Source organism: Ictalurus furcatus, chromosome 2 (genome assembly GCF_023375685.1).
Source record: "Ictalurus furcatus strain D&B chromosome 2, Billie_1.0, whole genome shotgun sequence".
Lineage (NCBI taxonomy): Eukaryota > Metazoa > Chordata > Actinopteri > Siluriformes > Ictaluridae > Ictalurus > Ictalurus furcatus.
In genome coordinates, this window is record NC_071256.1 from 33,630,218 (window position 1) to 33,652,325 (window position 22,108).

Sequence of the window (22,108 nt, forward strand, 5' to 3'; positions counted from 1 at the left end):
ATGACACAATAATAACTAAATTTACACAAATGAACCAGTTGAAATGTTTATATATGCTCGATTCTTAATACTGAATGTCCTTACCTGGATGATCAACGGCCTTTCCTGAATAGTTGCTGCCCACATTTCCTCAGAAAAATCCTACAGGTCCTGCACATCAGTTGTTTTTCCAGCATCTTCTGCATATTTGATCCCTTTCCAATATATGATTTTGACAAAAGGTGCAAACATTCACTGATTCCCAAGAAGGCAACATGATACAATAAGAGCCAGGGTGTGTAAACTTTTGAACAGGATGATTGGTGTGAATTGTTATTATTTTGTCACTTGGGAAACATGTAAATGTTCTGAATGGCAGTACTAAATGAAAAAAAAAAAGATCTTTAAACAAAATTATAACAATATAAACCGATCATCCTGTACAAAAGTTTACACCCCCCTGGCTCTTAATGTGCGTTGTGTGTTGTGTGTTGAGCATCAGTGAATGTTTTCAGGTAAACTTATTACCTCAGTTGTACTCATAGTTATATTAGGTTTGGAAAAATGCTATCTCTGTATCCCTAGTCTTAATTGATGCTGCAATGATTGTATGTTTATGCTGTGTGCTAACACAGGTCTACAGCAAAGTCGGCTGGAACCAATGGACACCATATTTGTTAAGAATGTGAGGGAGAAAGGCCCTGCTCACCAGGCTGGTCTGTGTACAGGTGAGAAAGAAAACAGAAGACACAGTGTATTTGGGCAGGGAGTGTGAGTCTGGGTATGCTGCCATGGAAATCACTTTGCATTACCCTTGAAGATGATTGGCCTGTTGGCATTTGGATGTTATGGAAAAGAGAGACAGGGTTCGAGGTGACACAGTGTTGATACTCTGGGTTACATTTAAATGTTTACACCTCCACATGTGCAGGTGTCCTATCTGCCCTATATATGGACGCAACTCCTGCAAATGCAGGCATGTTGAAGCATAAAAAGAATTAATGTGTTGGTGTGTATGCAAACACACAGGTTATCCTAGCACTATCTGCTTTAACTCATTCTGTTTGGTAAGCCAAAGGATTAACTTTAAAATTGCGTTCACAGTCGTACTAATCATGATCATGTTCACATGCGCACAAACTGAAATGCCAAAGATGAGGAAATGTGAGTATGTAGTCGTTACTTAAAAAAAAAACAAAAACAACTTATGCAACCATAGCTAATAACTGTAGTCCATGTCTAGAAAAACTGGTTAGTGAGCAACCGGAGGAGTTTCTCACATGTAATGGCATTTTATCTGAATACCAGTGAAGTTTCAGAAAGCTGCGTAGTACACAGTAGTGAAAGAGCTTACATAGTGCTTGGTCATTTTGAATCACCTGACACACATAACTACGCCCTAAAAAAGTATAAAACACCAAAATGCAACAGCTTTTATTGACTGTTTAACTTGAAGGGCATATGATCATCAAGGGCACAGCAGGCAGGCACAGACTTCTTAGTGTTAAGGTAAGAATAGATATTACTTAAAATCTCAACCTCAGGAAATTCTGTCTTGCTCTTTTTATTGACCTGTGGTTGACTTTGGTCCAGTTGACCACTGCATTAAGGGACATCTTCCTGGCTTCCTGGTAAAGGATTAGATGTTTAGAATGCCTGTAAATTGATGTGCTGAAAGTATGGATGAAAGTATGAACATATGCACGGGTGTGTCTCAGGGTTCCGTCAATATCTATATCCATTATAATAATCGTTACATTTGAAAGGAGAAAATTGCAGACACTATCCGAACAAATCCAACTCATCTTGTTCAATAGATATTTTGGGTTCCCTTTCAAAGGGAACTCAACGTTGCGTGAGCTCCACGCTGTGGGAAGTGTCTTCGCGCGGGACCGGTATCTGAAGCTGTGTAACATCGTGCTTATTTATAGGCCTGCTGTGATCAGGTGACATGGCAATTAAGCGAGTCGCGTGATATAAAAATGGCACCTGTGAACCGTGCCATCAACCTTATTATCTTCACCGAGACTGCATGTCGGTCATTTGTATAACACTCCTAAAATTTACGCTCTATCTTTTAAAAAAAAGAAAGAAAGAAAACTCTCTTAACTTTTATGTTTCTTTAAAAAAATAGAAAAGTAAGAGAGAGAGAATTCAGGAAGTATGTCACGCTTTCCTACCGCTTCATGTCGGGGTGGGGGGGGGGCGAACACACTTTCTGTGTGAAGTGTCTAGGGTTGGAGCATGCCAGGGCATGCTCCAACTTGGGTGGTCTGACTGCGTGCATTGTGGACGCCTTACAATCTGGCAGCTCCGCTTGCGGCTCACTCTCTGCTTGGCTGAAGGGAGTTGGGTTTCAGAGCCTCAGGTCCTGGGGATCTCGTATGGATCTGGAAGAGGAGCCAGAGATGAGCGCTGCTCTATCCCTCACTCTGTCTTCCGGGTCCGTGTCTCTGCCGGATTTTGGAGCTTGCGTCACGGCGACTACTTCCGCTATGGAAAGCAAAAACACCCTCTCTTACCTGGAGGAGCCAGTAGGGGGTGCCGTTGCACCTAAAATGGAGAGCAGCTCTCAAGAATATAAAGAGCTGCTTGAAGTGATTACTAGGGCAGTTGAAAAACTAAATTTAGACTGGCCCGGGGAAGAGTAAGTGGCTTGTAGCAGCCTGGAAGATTGCTGTCTCCCCAGTGAAAATAAATCCCCCTCACACAGCAGAAAACTCCCAAGCAGATGGCCCATCATCGGCCGTTCAGTGGGTAGCTTGTTGTGGCAGAGACGCACCTTATGCTCAACCTCTCAGGGATGGGGACAAAGATAAGGTATCCCTGCTGAATGCCCCTGTCGAACCTTCCTGCCTGTTTGGCGGCACGCTTAATGTCATCACGACAGGTTTCATGAGGAAAAACAGCAAACAGTGGTGTTCAGCCAGTTCCTTCCCCGTCGTGTCGAGTTCGACCGGGCATCCACGAGTGGAGCCCAGGCCAGTGCTAGTGCGAGGGAGGCACAGAAGGCGAGTGTGGCGGCCCACCATGGAGAGTCCAGGGGGACCAGACAGCCTGCTAATAGGCCTGATCTGAGAATGATAATAAAAGCAACGCAGACAAAGAAGGAGTGGTCCTGTAGGACCGCGGAGGGACGTATCAGGGGACATGAGGTTGTTTGGGTGGTTATCCTCCAGTACTACTGTAGGGCCTCCCCTAAATAAGGCCATCCCAAGTTATCGGTCTTCTCTGGTCAGCGATTTGTCATAAGGAAACGAAAATCTGATGTTTTCCCGCCAACATAATGTGGAGAAGTTATCATCACTAAAAGACCATCTGGCAGTGTGGAAACTACTGCCAAATGTGTCTCCATGGGTTCTGTATGCTATAGAAAAGGGTTACCAGGTCCAGTTCAGAGCTCAACTCCCCCAGTTCAGAGGTGTGTTCAACACAGTAGTCACACAGAGCAGAGCCCCACTTTAGTACAGGAAGTAAGATTGTCTCGTGGCGTGAGGAATGTCAGCTAGAGGAATGAACTGCGCAATAGCTACAGTCCTGGAGTTCTTACTAGGATGTTTCTCAGCAGGGTTGGCTCCTTCTACGGTACAATCAGGGTCTACGTGGCTGCTATGTTGGCCAATCACGCCCCTAATGGTGGAGCCTCTGTGGGGCAACATCCTCTAACATCAAGGTTTATGTGTGGTGTCAAGTGGCTGAGGCCCATCTGCAGACCACGACTACCTTCCTTGGACATTTCTGTGGTCCTGGAAGGTCTGTCAGGTGCCCCATTCAAGCCCTTATAGTCAGCCTCAGAGAAGCTTCTTACTCTAAAGGTAGCTCTTCTGCTGGCCCTTACAGTGGGTAGGAGAGCTGCAAGTGTTCTCTGTTGCCCCTTCCTGTCTTGAATTCCTGACCCTTGATTGGCCAAGGCCTTCCTATATCCTAGGCCGGATTATATTCCTAAAGTGCCTACGTCTGCTGCTCAGCCGGTAGTCCTGCAGGCTTTCTGCCCTCCTTTGTTCCTCACACTGGAGCAAGAGAAATTGCACCTCCTGTGTCCAGTACCTAAGTCCACCATTCCGGCCAGTGGCGTAAGTCGGAGCAGCTGCTAGTCTGCTTTGGCGGTGACGGTAGAGGTGATGCTGTGTCTGTTGCTTATGAGGCACGCGGTCTCGCTACGCCTCTGGGCATAAGGGCTCATTCCACTATGGGGGGGTCATCTCCTCGAAGGTGGTTGTGGTAGAAAAGTGGTGGAAAGTGGTACCCTTACAGGATGTGTGTGCTGAGGTGGAGTGGTCTACGCCGCACACATTCATTCAATATTACAAGCTGGATATGTGCTCCATAACGGGCTCAAGTATCCTGCATTGACCCTCTGGCTCGGATCTTTTAAACAGGCCGTACCCTCAATATAACGGAGTGGGTATTCTCGTTCCCACAGCGTGGAGCTCATGCAGCGTTGAGTTCCCTTTGAAAGGGAACGTCTGGGTTGCGCATGTAACCTGCTTCCCTGAGAAGGGAACGAGACGTTGCGTAGTTTTGTCATATCGGGGCATGCCTGTGAATTGCGCCTTTGCTTCAGATAATAGAGGCTGATGGCGCGGTTCACAGGTACCGTTTTTATATCACGCGACACGCTTAATTGCCACGTCACCTGATCACGGCAGGCCTATAAATAGGTATGATGTTACACAAACTTCAGATACTGGTCACTCGCCTTCCCACAGCGTGAAGCACACGCAATGTCTAGTTCCCTTCTCAGGGAACAGGGTTACATGCGTAACCCAGACGTTTTTCATGTTACATTCTTTGACATAAATGCCAAAACTAGGCTAGGATTTAGTATCTTTTAAGGAGAAAGTGTCTAAAAGATCTAGCTATACTCCAGAGTGGTCATTTGCTACTGTATATTTGAATTCACTTTATTTTACTTGACTGCTCTATATATCAAATGGGCATTATTATGCCTTCAAAGAAGGAGCCGTTTGTGGCATTCTTAATTCATATCTTTGTTCTTATTTGTCATACAGTATTACTACCATTTATTTTGTAATCTGTTTGTGATGTCTTTTGATGTCTTTATCAGCTTTGTGTGTGTGTGTGTGTGTGTGTGTGTTGTAGGTGACAGATTAGTAAAGGTGAATGGGGAGAGTGTGTTGGGTAAGACATACTCCCAGGTGATAGCACTAATTCAGAACAGGTGAGTCATTATTATAAGGATTTCTAATGAATTAGGTTTTGCATTGCTTCATCTGTAGAATTACTTATAATTTGTTAAACTTGATTGATGCTACAGGGATCATACTTTAATATAAGGGCTGAATATCTGAGGTCATTACTGTAATCCCATTCCAGATCCTGTTTAATATGTGCATGGAATGTAAAAATGGTCATGTCCTAGCTTAGTCCATGTAAAATAAAATATAGTCTTTGCATTTTTTCTCTTACTCTAGTGAGAGTGTGTTGGAGCTCTCCATAATGCCAAAGGATGAGGATGTACTGCAGCTGGTAAGTGTTACATGCCTAACACACACACACACACACACCACACACACACTAGGGCGGTCAAAACATTTGAATATTGAAATGTTGCTTAATAATATTTATGTAATCAAACGTTTTAAAAATCCATATTCTAATATGAAGAAACATGCCTTCACCTAATGTTAATCTATCAAAACAAGATGAAACCTGTTAGAATGGCTCTTTTTCTGTGCCTGAATCTCAAATGAAGTTTTCTTGGATGTACAGTGGTGGCTCAGTGGTTAAAGGTTCTGGGTTACTGGTCAGAAGGTCAGGTGTTCAAGCCCCAGCACTGCCAAGCAACCACTGTTGGGCCCTTGAGCAAGGCCCTTAACCCTCAATTGCTCAGTTGTATAAAAAAATTAGATAAATGTAAGTCGCTCTGGATAAGGGCGTCTGCCAAATACCATCAAAATGTAAAATATAGTGTACTCTACAGTTATCATACCCTATGCAGTAAGCACATATAGTATGTCCTGTAGAGAACCAGAGGATTGGTCTCTGCTGTGATGCAAAATCTGCAGGGAGAAAATATTAATGTGGGTAAAACAAACAGACCAAAAAGAATCTGAAACATTAAAATTCATGTGATAAACATTTTAAAATGTAATTTTTTTGTGACACAATTTTTACCTTCCTTCTGTGGGTTATACCAGGAGTTCTCAAACTTTTGGTAGCCAGGGAGCCCTTTAACTTTGAAATAAATACAATGGATCCCTTCAACACAGATTTGTTCAAATAGGCTCATTCTTGAAACATTTTGACTATTTATTGAAGCCATAGAGCGTTTAGTGCTGAACTTTCCACTCTTTAACGTTGACTGTAAACAATTCTTTTTGAGTTGCTGAGGTTTGGATTAAACTCAATTCAATTCACGTGACTAGTCAAACAGACTAATAAGAATAAAAAACTAATAAACTAACAAATAGACAATAAAAGAGACTGAACAAAAAATGTGAACGAAATATGGACATAATATGAGCAGAAACATAAGAAAAACAAGAATAAATAAACTCTGAAGAAACAATCTAAGATAGTTTGTAAAAGAAAACAAGAATGAAAGTATATTAAAATCGAAGAAACTATTTTTAAAAATTATAAACACGGGAAGACACGGACGATGCTGGTATAAACAGTGTTTCAGTGACTCATCGAATTACTTCAGGCTTTACACAGAGATTTGTCAGTTTCTTTAGAGATTACAAAACTGTCACATGATAAATGCTCACAAACACTAAAACACATTCCTCTTGAACAGCACCCACTCAGACTTGCCAGAGTTCCCATATTCATATCGGTCCTTAATTACCCTGTCGTTCACATGATGAGACATGCAAGAGCACTCAGTACCGAGAGACTGGAAAACACACATATACTTACACACGCACACAACACACACTAGTTCAATTTAGAACACATTAGCTAGACACTTTTATCTACTTATTCTAGGAAATATTATTTCACTCAGCTCCCCGGTCTGTCTCTTTTCCTCTATTCATATCGCTCTTTCTGTATCTGTTGCTCTGTTTCGCTGCGCCAGACACCCCTCCTTACACCCGCATCATCTGCATTCCAGAGATGACATCACCAGTGGTGTGGCCCCTCCCACACTCTCAAAGGGTGGATAGAGAGAAAGAGAGAGAGAGAGATGAGGAAGGGAGGGAGTTCAGAAGTGCTGGGTTGGGTTCTTCTCAACACACCATACCAGATAGAGAAGAAACACAGTGAGAAACAGCCTAAAGAAAAAGGGGCAGTGATTAGAAAGACTAAGTCAAGGACCAGGAAAAGGACAGCACGAAAGGACAAATAGAGAACGACAAGCTCGGGAGAAGAGGAGTGAGAAAGAAACTGAGGTGCTCTCAGCAAACTAAGAGAATTCTTTGGGAATTCTTCACACTGTGTGAGTGTTGGTCTGTTTACATGCACTCGGCTACGTGTGTGCATGCATGTGCATGAAATATTCGTGGACTTGAGTTTGTGTATTGATCTTCCTGTCTAATGTATAAGATATCACTCAGCTTTTTTTTGCCAATTCGAAGTGAATCAGATCATCCACTGGGCAAGTCGGTAGCTGTTGTTGTTCTTGCTCACAGACAGTTGGACTGTTCTGTGGTTTTGCATAAATGGTGTGCTGGTGCATTTCCTTAGCTTCCTGTCCTTCATATGCGTAAAAATAATATCGTTAGTTAGGAACATCACTATAACCTTCAGTTGATTGTTTTGCCTTGGGACGAGATATTGCCATGTGATTTGTTGTCATGAGCCATGGATTGTGTGAACATTCGATTTGAACAGTTTTTTTTTTTCTGCTTCTCGTTCATTTGTCTCTATTGACAATATGTGATACTGAGCTATGGGACAAGTTACCGTATTGATCGCATTGAAAATAACAACTTCCAGCGTAACTGAATGTTAACTGAATGTTGTCTGAAGCAGTCAATATTGTGTGTACATTTTGATTGTGGAATTTGGCTTACTTTGGCTTTATGTCCTTTACGTGAAATGTTGTAGTGCCATTTGTATTGATGGTATTGTGTGTTAACAGCATGAATGGCTTATTTAAGATTGTATAACCAATAAGAGGCTAGGTGTGCTACTCTGTGTGAAAAAATTCACTATTGGTGTCACCATGTGTATATGCCATAGTATCGTAGAATTATTGAGAGTATTTTGTGAGAACAGGTGAGATGTGTAGCTGCTTTGTCGTGAGATATATTGTTAAACGTGATATACAAATAAAATGTATTTGAATTGAGACATGCCTTATACGGTCACGTTCATGCATATCAGGTTCAGTGTGAGTGATACACACTTGCTGGGTCTCACCAAATCACCCAAACTACTAGTCTTAAAAACTATAACTTAATCATTTACAAGCCATTTCCTGATCTCTTCTTTCTTTGCTTTCTGTCACAGGCATACTCTCATGATGCCTACCTGAAAGGGAACGCGCCATTCACAGGAGAGGCCCAAAATCTTCCTACGCCACCCCCTCTCTGCTACCCACCACGTTCCCAGCCTCATCCAAGCCACACCTCCTGCCCTGCCCCTTCTCTGTCCCCCCATATGGGACAGAACCAGCTGGACAACTGGAGCCGCTGGCCCGGCTCCGCCTCCAGCCCATCCCCACCACTTGACAACCGGACAGGCGCACCTACCACAACCAGTATGGCCTGGGCATCAGAGGGCCGTGAAGCAGGGGGTGTCGGCCACAGCAGCCCCGCCCATCGCACAGAGGAAATCCGGTATGGTATGACTGAGAGAGGACGATCATTCTCTTCCTCGATTTCCACAAGTCCACCGCACCAAACTCACCACGGGAACAACAGCAAGGACAATTTGTCATGGGGCAGTCCGCCAAAACCTGCGCCAGTGGCAAGTTCAAGCCGCAGCGAACACACCCAACAAGCCCTCACTAACTGGTACTACAACCAGGTGTCAGAACGGGAACGGGAGCGGGAACGCTCAAATGTCCAATCTTTACATCATCGACAACGCAGTTTCTCTCACGACCGTTTGGGAGAGCTAAGCCGAACCAGACGGGCGAATAGGACTAATTTTCCCCAGAGTGCCTCTCAGGACACGTTGCTGTACCCTGGGCAGCATCCTCATTGGATGCAGGTCCTGCCTTCTGCCTGCCAGAACCGCTCTCGCTCCGAGAACCTTCTCCGCAGTCGCTTCGGGCACTCGGGTCGCTCATTAGAGGCTCTAGACCAGGTACTTTGTCCCCTGTCTCCACACCACGAGAGACAAGCCTGGCAGCAACAGCCCCAGAGGCAGGTAAGCCATTTTAGCTCGGCACAGATGCCACCTGGTGTCCGTCATGTGCAAGTTCATCGCCAACAGCAATCCCAATCTTCAGAGCAGCACCGTTGTCAGCAACACCCTCCCCAACAGCACCAACACTCACCAAAGCATCAAAATCAAATGCATTCATCACAACATCCACCACAGAGCCGCCGTTTGACCTCGTGCCAGAGTGTGGATCAGGAGCAGATTGGCTACCGCAGCTACAGTCCGTCATTTAACCGCAAGAGTGGACGAATCCTGCAGCATGCTCAATCATTCCGGGACCCATCCTACACTGGCCCGCGCCTCAGCTGGACCAGTCTTCCAGAGGGCATGGCTCCATCTCCTGCTCCATCACCTGCCCCTCCTACTTGCTCAGTGTCTGGCGAAGGACAGGATGGAACTCATCGTCCGACTAACCATGAAAGAGAGGGCGGGGAGACAGAGCCGGAGATCCAAGCGCAGGTCCAAGAGGTGGTTCTAAGACAAAAGCCACCCATGGGCCGAAGGGCTGGCCATGTTCACCGACTCCCTCTGGCGCTTGACGACAGTGACCCTCTACTTTTCACCTCGGACCCTGAGGAAGCCCTGCTCAAGTCAGAGGGTTCTTCCTCCAAACGGCATCCGAATGGTAATCTAGCACCGCTCTCTGTGGAGGATGACTCGCTGGCCTCTATTCCCTTCATTGGTGAGCTTCTCTTTTTCCTTGGGTGCTGCCTTTCTGCTTAAAGTCATCCTCCATTTTTGTTGTTTTGCTTGTGTCTTTTTCTCTGTTTTGGCCTCTTGCCCATGATACAGGTCCTGTTATGTTCATCCATATTTTTATATCTCTACTATTGTAACTATTGTTCTCGTTTGTTTTCACTTTTCTTACAATTTTCGTGTTAACTTATCCAGGCCGCAGTTTAAGTTTTTCTTTTGGTGTGTTTTGTTGCGTGTCAGATACATTAAACTTAACCTCAAATGCTCCGCCCATGGGCCATGTATCATCTGATATCTTTTTAGCACCGGTCACAAGCTTCAGGATATTGAAGATTGCAATCTGATTTGCTCTCCACACTTCCGTGTATATACAGTTCAATGTGCTGTGTTCAGATGTGAAAACATACTTTGGAACACCGTGACTCAATGACCTAATTGAGATTAAAAACAAGATAAGAGTTACTTTATGGGAAAAAAAAAATCAACGTAGCCAATCTTTAAAAGTTATTCGTTTGACAGTCTCCGGAAAAAGTGTTTGAATGTAGACGGGTCTTGACCATATTTAATGATAAAACATATCAGACTCTTTACTGAAAGCTAGAAGTCTTGGTTAGTGAGGCTATGTCAGGGCTTACTTAAGCAGTAAGCCTCTAATAAAACATTCATAAATGCACATATGCACTCAGAGGCATGTATTGTTCTGGCTCATAGGCTAGTTGTTAAGGAAGCAGAAAAATGAAGTGGCCAGACACTTAATAAACTGACGGGAATGTTGGACTGTCTGTCATAAGAACTTGCAAACCCACTGGTATTGCCATTCATTTCCTCTGTCTGATGTGTGTGTGTTTGCACGTTTGCTTGAGTAGTGTGGGCTGTTCTACAATCATGTAGACACTATTAACCATGTGTGTCTGAATCAAACATTAAGAACTTCTGGTGAAATACTTCATTATCAGGAGCTAAAGATGACTGGTACATCCTGATTGTGTACTACCAGACAGGAGCTGATTACTGATGACTGATGACGCGAGAGGAACTTGTGAGATAGGATCTTTACTAATAATACATTCATTTGACTAATCAATCCAAGCATGTGAATAGAGAGAGGGACAGAATAACATGTGTGTGTGAGTGCATTTTATCCTGTATCGTGTCCCGGCTTGCCTGCTACTGGGGAAGAGTGCAAGAGTAAAGGAGATTTTGAAATAAAATGGCCGACGAAATGTGAGGCATGCCAAGCAAAGGAGATAAAAGCAGTGTATATACACGTTGCATCACACACACACACACGCACATACACACATTCTGGGCATGCTACCTACAGAGCTTTATATAAAAATCTCTCTTTTCTTTTTCGGACACAATGTTATGAATGCACATAATCCGAACAGATAAATACGACTCGCTTGCTAAGACTCAGCTGGAGAAAGAAGTGTAAGAACCTGGGAACGAAAAGTGTACAACTGAGTGAAGAGTTTCAGCCTGACAGGAGTACAACCTGTTTTGCATAAAACAACACACCCTCAATTCCACACAAATATGTATGAAAGCCTAGAATGCCCAGCAGCAATAGTCACACTGCTGGTAATAGCTAAACACTCATCTGCACAACCTAGAGATAGCAGTGACAACGACTTGTGTTTATTTATTTATTTACTTACTTACTTACTTACTTATTTATAATAAATCAATTCAAATCTGTGTGTGTTTGTGTGTGTTAAAGGACAAGTAACTGAGGTTAGAAGGACAGGTACATAGATAATGTACAACCATCTACGTGCTTTCACGTTTGCAAGCCGGGACATGCCGGGGCACTGAAAATGAAATGACAGAATGCACACCCACAAGCTAATCAGATCTCTGGGCAGTTGGAAAACTGTGTTTTGCATCCAGGCATCCAGTTCTAGTGCTTTTTGTTGTGTGTAAGCCGCCGAGGAAGTCTTTCTAGATGAGTCAGAAAGTCAAGTTTATCCATTCAGAATATGTGGAAACAAAGGTGAACCAGTGCTCGAGTCTTTATGTAAACATCAGACTTGAGAGTATGTGGATTCGTGGCAGTGTTAGTAAGCTGTTTTGTTAGTGTCTACATTAGTGCCACATTCATGGAGGGTTTTTTAATAATAAAAAAAAACCAACTAAAAAGCCTAATTATCCTGTTAAAGAGATCATCTGTGTAAATTCCATGTACGGTTAAAATGAAAGAGAAGTGCACATCGATCGAGACGTGTGTATGTGAGGGTGTGTGTGAAGTGTGCTTAACTTCAGCGCCACTATTGAGACAGCATGTGTGTATAATCGGTACTTTTTTAGGTAAATGTCAGGTCAGGAGCATATGTAGATCTCTAGATGTCATGTCAGTTCGAATCACTGTTTTGCATGAATCCGCATAACAAGTCGAACACGTTCCGGTTTCATTTTTTCACGGTTTGTTCTTTTAAGGCTCTGACATACACTGACACTGGTGACTGGTTTACTATTTGGACTCGATTAGCTATTCAGTATTGAGATGATACTGGGTCTTGTGGGTTTTTTATTATTATTATTATTATTATTATTTTATTATTTAGTATAAAATAGAAACCAGTGAATAGAAATAACTGCTCCTTCTGGGTGTGGTGAATTTCATTAATACAGACCCAGAACTTGTTTGCATGCCATCAGCAACTTTCAGTTGGAGCCTTTGCTGTGGGTTTGAATGAAACATTTCACAGAAAGCAGGAAGTGACAGGAGCACGGCCCTAGCAGCTGCCACTGAGCGGTCACGTTTATTTACTTCGATTATATTCGTTCGCAGATAAATCAGGTCCATGTTTCTGGTTCTGACCCTGAGCACTGATTAAGGTCATCAGGCCAGTTTAATAGATGTCAAGCCATTATTCGGAGCTTTCCAGCCTGGACTGTTCCCTCGGTCTGTTTAAAATGTCAGAAACACGGCCTGACCCAGAGTCAACCTTTAAAGATTATCGCTTCCTTTATGAATTCCTTTGTGAATAAGAACTGCCACACGTTAGATCTAGTTTACTGTACTGGTTAATGTTTTATCACCGGTAGTCTCAGCTGCAGTTATGTTGTAGACCAATCCTCAACGTTTCTCAATGAGATTCTAATTCATTTTGATAAATAGCATGGCTGCCTATTTTCACTGAGTGAAACTAGTGGCATTTAGTCACCACTGTTGTAATTTTTTCAGTCAAATGACTATATCTTTCTCTGAAAAGCTCATTGTGTCACATGGCTATGGTTCATGTAATATGTAGTAATACATAGGCTTGCTGTCGGTGTCTCATAGTACAGTGTTTTAGAAGACAGGACCTTAGGACCCAAGACACACTTCAGACCCAGCAATACATCACAGTGTTGCTATGATATTGATATACACCAGGGGTTCTTAACCTTTTTCCCAGTGCAACCCCCTTTTGGGGTTAAAAATATGTCACGACTCTCACCCCCCTCATAAAGGCAACTCGGTATGTTACCCCAGGACAGCTATGGAACTTTGCTGTGTTGCAACAGCTGATCATGTTTGTCTGTTAATGGACAGTAGACATTAGTCTGTGGTGCCTTCTTTTAGATGGTGCCTTTAGCCAGGCCTTGCATACACCCATCAAAATGCCGTCCCTCCAGGATTTCGCACAATCAAGCAAACTCTGCAGTATTTGGAGGCGCTCGCAATTTTTCAAAATTACCACAGATTCGGGCCAAGACGTGTCATGTGACGTCATCAGAACGCGCATTCAGCCAAAGCCCTGGTCGATTCACGTGCGTCGGACATGAGTACAGCTAAAAGGTCTCATTTACCAACAAACATCATGGTGAAAGACCACGCAAAACGTTTTCATGCGAGTGCAATTTCGCCAATTCAAGTAGTTTTCCCACAACAGAAGCACAAAGAACTCAGCGAAATCAAGCATTTTTGGCCGCAATAATCCCAAAATAACTTTTACGAAATCCTGTACGGACTGAAAATGATTTTGTTTATCTATTTTAGTGCTACTCTCATGACTCCCCAGGGTCGACTCCCGGGTTAAGAACCCTTATATACACTATACACCGATGGTCACTAGCCCCAAAAGTCTTTTCGACATGCTGGAATATAAAGTACAACAAATATTCTGTGCCTACACCGAGTAATTCAAAACAATTCCAAAAAGCGACCCATCAGCCAGCTCTCCCCTACTATACATCAGCTAAAGCTGGTGATTGCAAGACTCATGAAGTCATCCCACCACATTTGGCTATTCTGTGTCACAAAGCAGCGTAACACACTTAGAGGAAAACACTTTCTGCCTTCTTCCGCATACATGAGCTCAAAGATGCTCACAATTGGCCAGTGTTGCTGTGATTGACAGGGGAAAGAGAGTATGCCATCTCCCCTATCCAAAGATTCTGACCAATTTTGGCAATGAATGGCTGTGGCATCATCAGGATTTCAACTCAGAGGCAGCTTTTTTTTTTAAACGTTTCAGAGACACTCATACTTACTGGATTGTTAACAATATTTATACAAAAATTTCTTTGGCATTAACAACACAGCATTCCTCAACCTCCACTGCGCCAAACTAAACCATGGTTTAAACCAAGTTGTGAAAGTAGACAGTCTTTGGCAACGCTGATGAAATCCACACTACATCACTGGTGACCAGATCCACTGTAAACTATGAATGTGACGTCCATGAAAAATTACAATTGATTTATGTTGAACCAAGTCAAACAAGACAATAAATTCACAACAACGTGTCAGCTTCCAGCCACTGCCGGTGGTGTTGTCAGGGTGAGCAGAGACACTCTCAGACAAATTTTAGGGGTTTACTGTGTTTGCATGTGGTCATCAGTGTATTATTTAAAGTCATAGAAGCAACATTATTGACTAAATCGGTCCAAAGTTATACCTCTATTTTTGGTTATTATGGAGCTCACACAGTACTGTTGGATCTGGTGCATTCAGGGTACACTGCGGTGGTGTGGCACAGATGCATGGGACTCGGAAGGATGGAATAAAGGGGTAGGGAGCTCAGGGGTTTTGGAGTGAGGGGGTGAGACACACTCTTAATCGGACACAATCAGCACACTCAGCTCTTTCTACCCTCAATGGTACCATTGTGTCATGTCTGCAAAGAGGAGGGGTCTTCAAGGGCACAAGCGCACACACACACACAACAGTAGGACCTGTGAACATCTCTCAGAAACTTCTGATGTCCCCTTGTTCTTGTGTACTTCCTGTCTGAGATCACCCCTCTGCTGTTTCTCGCCTGATTTCAGTTTCCAGAGAGTTCCTCTGTGTTTGGTGTCTTCTTACTTGGATGGATCGCGGTTAGAGAAAGTGTGTAGATGGATCTGGTCGTAAGAAGGCATGTAGAAGTTCGATCAATACACCAACGTTTTTCAAACGAATCTCTGTCCACCGCACAGAAGCTTTTTTAATTATTTATTTATTTTATTTTTGGGGGGACTACACAGATATGAAAGAAGAGAAACGAAAAGAAAATGTTTACTCGAAAACTCACTTATAAAAGAAGTCTTAGGGCAGTTGTTGAACTCGGGCAGGAAAGATTTAAAATACATGATGGAAATGTCAAACTACAACCATTACCCCATAACAGTGGTTGTTACATTTTTTATTTTCTTTTCCAAAACACTGCAGCAATACAGTAAAAAATCATTTTGGTTACATTTGTGGCATCCATGTGGCATTAAGAAGAAATGTAGACACCATTTTTCCTTGATCTACCTCTGCTTCATTGGTAACACACTATCCCAAAAAAGGGAATGAATTATTATTATTATTATTATTATTATTATTATTATTATTATTATTGGTCACTTCCCAAAGTTGATTATTTTGCCATTAAATCATGTTCTGAAGAGTTTTATTTCTCTTATAAAACAGAAATTTGTCAGCACTAACAATTATAGATACATTTAATCCTGTGGAATGTCCCTGAAACAAGTTAGTCCGTGTTTTTACTTACTAGTGGTGCATCAAGACGATTTGGATCAGTGCATCGATTTCAAAGGCAAAACTGATTTAATAGGTGGGAGGCATGCTGGTTATAATGATAATGAGTCTTTATTGATCACATATACATTAGAGCACAGTGAAATTCTTTTCTACGCATACCCCAGCATGTGAGGAAGCTGGGGTCAGAGTGCAGGGTCAGCCATGATACAGCGCCCCTGGAGCAGAGAGGGTTAAGGACATTGCTCAAGGGCCCAATAGCGGCAGCTTAGCAGTGCTGTGGCTTGAACCCCCAACCTTCTGATCAGTAACCCAGAGCCTTAACCACCAAGCCTTAACCACCACTGCCCGTTTTACCGCACACCACCTGGGTTGGGGGTTCGAATCCCACCTCCGCCCTGCGTGCGTGGAGTTTGCGTGTTCTTTCTGTGCTTTGGGGGTTTCTTCCCCCAGTCCAAAGACATGCATTTCCAAAACGTCTGTAGTGTGCGAATGTTTGTGCCCCACCTTGTGCCACGAGACCCTGTGTCGGATAAGCGCTGTGGAAAATGGATGGATGGATGGATGGATGGAAAGATGGATATATTTAAAAGGTTTTGCAAGGTGATTATTCACAAACTTATGGTACTTCCACCCCAAAATCTAAAGTTCTCACATTTCAATTAGAGTCCTGAGGTTTATATCCCTATCACTTGTGTTATAGCACTCAGTCTATAGAATTTCTCTCTCTTTTGAATTAATAAGACAAAGAAACACGCCTTCCGTCCTGAAGACTTTCCTATGTCAGAAAAGTTCAAGGAACAGCTTTACGTTTGGCTGACACTGGAGACTCCTTCCAGGAATGCTTAATGAAATGTCTCCTCACAGAATTATACGCATGTTTAAATTTGTTTATACAGAGCATTCGCCATACAAGTTGCACTGTAAGTTACTATGAAAATGACAACATATGAGAACGAATGCATTAATATAAACCTGTGGAAATGAAGCAGCGCCATCTGACCAATCAGAGTTGAGACTTCTGCAGCACTGGGATGTAAAGATGTTTACTGGCTACTTCAAGAACAGCCCTTAGAGTATTATGAGTGAGTTTTGTATAAACATGTATTTGATCTGTTCTCAGTACAGGGAAAGGTTTTGAAATCATTGCTCGTGGAAACTGTGTATAGTAAAAAGAAAAGCAAGTTGAAAATGTTGGCGTTTCTCTTTTAATTCTGGTTGTGGTTTTTTTTGTTTTTTGTTTTTTTTTGCATTACTGAGCAGCAGTAAAAAATAGACGCCTGACCAGTCTGTGATGTCTATACTGTGAATGCACAGTGTTCATGGAAAGGGTATGTTCTGTATGTTAATGGTGCTGCTTTTCCGTGTGTGAGCTCGGCCTGCAGTAATAAGCGCCTTTGTTAAACCCACAGTGCAGCTATTTCTGCCAGTGGCTGGAAAACAGGCCCAGTCCAGATTCTGCATCCCAAACTGGGAATGTTTCCGCCCCTGCGCTCTCTCTCGCAGTCTCTCTCTCTCTCTCTCTCTCTCTGTGTGAGAGAGTGATTGGGAATGTTTGCACTCTCTCTCTCTCTCTCTCTCTCTTTCTCTCTCTCTTTGGTTTCTCATCCACCTCCAGAACTGAGCATGAGAGAACGGTTAACTCGGTACTGGCATGGAAGTACGAGAGCGGGAACAGAAATTTAGAACGGGGGGGAAAAAAGGGATATGATTAGGGATTGAAGAGAACAAAGAATGATGGAGTTCCGGTTGAGATGAGTTGACTTACACCTGCTGACGATGACAAGAAGGGACGTGAGGAAAACGGCTGTATGGGGCGTAAGAAAGCTGACAGAGTTGGAAATTATGAAAAAAGGAACTAGAGCGAAAGAAGGTGGGTGAAAGGGATGAAAAATGAATGAGGTTGTCGTGATTAGTGAATATAGATTTATATATGACGAGATGAAGCGAGAAAAGGTTCAAATAAAATCTTAGATCAAATGTGGTTAATGGGAAAACACCATCCTTTCTTGGCTTTTGTAGCAGTGCGTTCTGCTGCCATCTGGCGGTTTGGGTTAGTATTGCAGTGTGTCAGATGGGACTGATTTCCAGTACTGGCAGTTTCACACAGTCAGGTCAGGCCTGGTGCTGAGAAGAAATATGCACAGAGATAAATAATTAACACACAGAGCTTGTTTCTGCTGCTGCAGAGGTCACGAGGGAACTGAAAGCAGAAGTGTTGTAAGCGGGCATTGTCACTTTATATACAAAAAAAAAATCATTTATGTTGTTGGGGAATGGGTTTCATAGCGGTAGTTAGCATTGTGGAAGACTGATTTAATAATCAAGTGCAGGATTTAAACGAGGATTTACAGTAACTTTAGATATAGATTGGTGGACAATTTGGATCAGATTGGCACAACAGTGCGAACGCTGTGTCTTTGGAGAATTTTCATCACTTTCATAACAAAATGAACAGCCATGTAGTGTGTAGTTTGAACTAATAACATTCGAAGAGGACGACGTGGTACATGGAAAGACCCTTTGTATGACTCGAGCTTGCTAGCTGACTTAGCTAACGTTATGACGGGTGTTATAGTATATTTTGACTCATTTGTATACTATAATATAAATCACTAAGAATATGACGATGATACTGAAATCCCAGCTAGTTTATGTGCATATTTAGTAATATTGTAAGCATATTTAATTAGCAAATGTTTTGGACAGTATCTGGATTTGTAATAAAGGTAAAAGCTGTATAGATGGTTCCATTCTATGTCACTTTAGCAGTTTTATGGACGTTAGCGGCGTTAAACAATCACCACAGATTATTTTAGTGAATTTAAAATGGCACGCTCGGGACTCCTCCCGTGACGTGTTCCTTGGCTTTATCTATAACTTGACAAACACTGCTATAAAGTAAAGCACCGTTTAGAAACCTAAACAAGCACACATTCATAGGTTCATAAAAGAACTGAAACTTTGTTTTTAGTACAAACACGTCTCACCCGTCTCATTTCCACATTGAACACGTTTCTCATGGAGGATAAAGATTCAGGTAGGATCAGAGTTGATTTATATCATCTTTTTTTTCTCTCTCTCTTTTGCTATTTTAGTTTTCTGGTTTTAAAACGTCCTTCCGATTCGAACTGGTTTTTCTTTACTTTCTTTTCCTCTCCGAACCTCCATTCTTTTCACTTGTACGAAGTCGGTTTTGTACGGTGTTTCTGTGGATGAGAGAAGAACACGTATGTTTAATGAGTTAACCCTGCAGCACTGTTTTTGCTCTTCCTTTACCCCTCTCGTTTCTTTCTGCTCATCCCTGCTTTTACCTGTTGTCTAATGATTTCCTTCTATTCCTCTCCTCTCCCCTCTGTATCCTTCACCTTCCCTTCATTTTCCCATCCTCTTTTCCTTTCTTTCTTCCCTTCTTTTTGCTCCTCCAACAGATGAGCCAACCAGCCCGAGCGCAGATCTGCGGGCGTGTCACGTCCCCGCCTCATCCGTCGTGTCCAGTGGCGGCCTTAAGTCCGCCACCGCTGTGGGGACGAGCCCCGCCTCCCCAACCTTCACCTTCCCCCTCAGCCGCCTCTCGTCCCATGACTGCAGTGAGTCTCGCACAGAGAGAGAGAGAGAGAGAGAGAGAGAGAGAGAGATGCATGCTCAGACACACCCCACTGAAAAGCACACACGTACATTTGAGAGTTTTACGACACATACGCATCCCACTGGTTCTTGCATCCACATCTAAACTCGTGCATGTATTAGAACATGAGACAGAAACGATAGACTGTGTCTGCATGCTGTCCTGCATGTGCACACGATCGAACCACAACTGGACCGAACGATCTACAGCAGACCCAGAAGCTCTGGAACAACATCCCTCTATCCGCCCTGCATCCCTCCTACAGATCCCCTTCTCACCCCGCTCGCTATTCTCTCATCTCCTCCTCGCTGTCTTATCCTGTCGCTTAACACTCTCCGTCTCACGCCGTCCCATTTCTCCTCACTCAGTACAAATCAGCTCTTCTTCTCTTCTCATCTTTCTGAGCAGGCAGCATCAAGTCCAGTCGCCGCTGTTCCTACCTGTTGGCCATCACCACCGAGCGCTCCAAGTCATGTGACGAGGGACTCCACACTCTCAGAGACGACGGCCGGGTCTTCTCGTGAGTGCCGTGGATTTATGAGAGCGTTTGGCTTTACACCAGACGTCTGAATTATTATTCAGTGTTGCTGATCAGAGTTGATTCCTGCATTATATGTATATATTTATTGCTCTGCCTCTAAATGTGAGGAATTTGAATTCAAATATACTTTTAAGACGGGGGTTCGCAAACGTTTCGCAGCCAGCGATCCCTTTCAGTGTAAAATAATTTCTAAGGACCCTCTCATGATCACAGCATAGATTTAACTGAAATATCGATCATATAATCATATACACTTATTCGACCCATTAGAGATTTTTATTCCAGAACTTTCCCCTCATCCAGATGTAGATTTGAAACACGGTGTATCATATTAACAACACATTTTATTCATCTTTACTTAAGATTAGAGTTAGATTAAAGCCCTAAAGTATTGTTTAGATTAGTCCAGTTCGTTTCAAGTGACCTGTCAGTTAGGCTTCCAGCTATGATAACTAAATAATAACCATAATAACCCTGATCCTAGTCAATAGTCATCTCCATTATTGTCATGTGTTTTAAAAAGAAGAAGAAGATGAAACAAAAAGCATAACTGAATTCTGGAAAAACCTTCTTTAACCCTTTCATGCATAGTTTCCACACTCATGAACAATGCATTTAAGGCTTTTTTTTTTTTTTTTACATTTTAGCAAAATATAAGATTTAAATCATCTCAAAATCGGTTGAGATCATTAATGTAAATTAACGTTAACTTCTGTAGGTTTCTAGACTATTTGTCGATTTCTATCGTCAACAACTTTCTATGTAATTTTTTTTTTTTTTAAATAAATAAATAACCAAAAAAAAATTTACTGTAAAAAATGTTTTTTTGTGTGTCAGACTTCACTGCATGCCGTACATTTAAAAAAATTGTTTGTTTTAAATTAGTGTAGGTGGATGGATTATTATTTATTTTATTTTTTTTGTACCTCTATGCATCATGCAATAATCCCAAACTGTGTAAGCTGTATATGTCCAAAATTATATTTTCTAAAAATCTTTGTCTTCATTACATATTTCTGACCTGAATGTTAAACATTTTGGATATTCAAAGATTTTTAAAAAAAACTTTACAATCCATTTACTTTTGAATATTTGACATTTAAACACAATCAGAATTTGTATACTGTATTTTAAGTAAAAGGGGAAAAAAAAGAGAGAAAATGAAAGAATCTGGATAGACATAAAATAATTTATGCATGAAAGCAATATGGAAAGGCTGAATATTTGGTAATTGGGCTAATAACGGGAGAAAAAAGCGCGTATTAGAACCGCTGAGAGAGATTGGCAAATATTCTATGCATAGATGGTTTTTGTTTCAAAGATATTTCCTCTGACTGATGCGCTGCAGTTTGATGATTTATGCTACAAGATGATCTGTTTGCATGCCTACTGACTCATATTGTTTATTTAATTCCTTTCAGGAGGTTGCCAAAGAGAGTTAAAAGCATCTTCCGTGATGGGGTAAGTACAGCCCACTAAAGTAGTATGCAAAAAAAACCCCCAAAAAACCAGCCAGTAGTAGCCAGTAGAGGATCCTCCTGATCCTCCTGCAAACTGTTTTCCACCTCGTAAATTCCAGGTCGAAATGAGCCGAATATAATATCTGTAATGTAAGCACGGCTTTAAAAGTTATCCCCGTTTGAGAGTGTGAGTTAAGTACAGAGATGTTTAATAGTAGTTCTACTTTGAGTGAAAAAATGACAATAGCATGACAGAGCAGTTAAACGAGTCTGAATGGAATTTACACGTGAGCTTCACACACTGGCACGGAAGAATGTAATTTTGACCAATCAGAGTCCGGCATTTGAAACCTTACATATTTTTCTGCTTCATTTAGAGATATGTGCCATTATAGAAGATGAATGCGCTGTGATTCTATATGTAAGGGATAATCCACGGCTAGGTGTGCGTTACACGATTTTACTGCATGACATGGAGGCAAAGAAGCACCTGACTCGGCGGAGTGCATTAGAATCATGTAACGCACACCTAGCCGTGGATTATCCCG

At 42.3% G+C, this 22,108-nt stretch overlaps 1 protein-coding gene across 7 annotated transcripts in view; it reads left to right on the forward strand.

Annotated features, from left to right (window-relative positions):
• arhgap23a (Rho GTPase activating protein 23a) overlaps nucleotides 1-22,108 on the forward strand; it is a 93,833-nt gene that overhangs the window by 59,017 nt on the left and 12,708 nt on the right. For 3 of the 7 annotated variants that reach the window (XM_053616018.1, XM_053616010.1, XM_053615984.1), the window contains exons 4-10: nucleotides 615-707; nucleotides 5,083-5,161; nucleotides 5,415-5,469; nucleotides 8,401-9,961; nucleotides 19,363-19,521; nucleotides 19,968-20,079; nucleotides 21,522-21,561. In XM_053616018.1, coding sequence (XP_053471993.1) covers nucleotides 615-707; nucleotides 5,083-5,161; nucleotides 5,415-5,469; nucleotides 8,401-9,961; nucleotides 19,363-19,521; nucleotides 19,968-20,079; nucleotides 21,522-21,561 — 2,099 coding nt within the window. Of the gene's footprint in view, nucleotides 1-614; nucleotides 708-1,400; nucleotides 1,489-5,082; nucleotides 5,162-5,414; nucleotides 5,470-8,400; nucleotides 9,962-19,362; nucleotides 19,522-19,967; nucleotides 20,080-21,521; nucleotides 21,562-22,108 lie in introns of those variants that run through there. The other 4 variants (XM_053615993.1, XM_053616035.1, XM_053616002.1 and 1 more) reach the window with 4 other exon arrangements.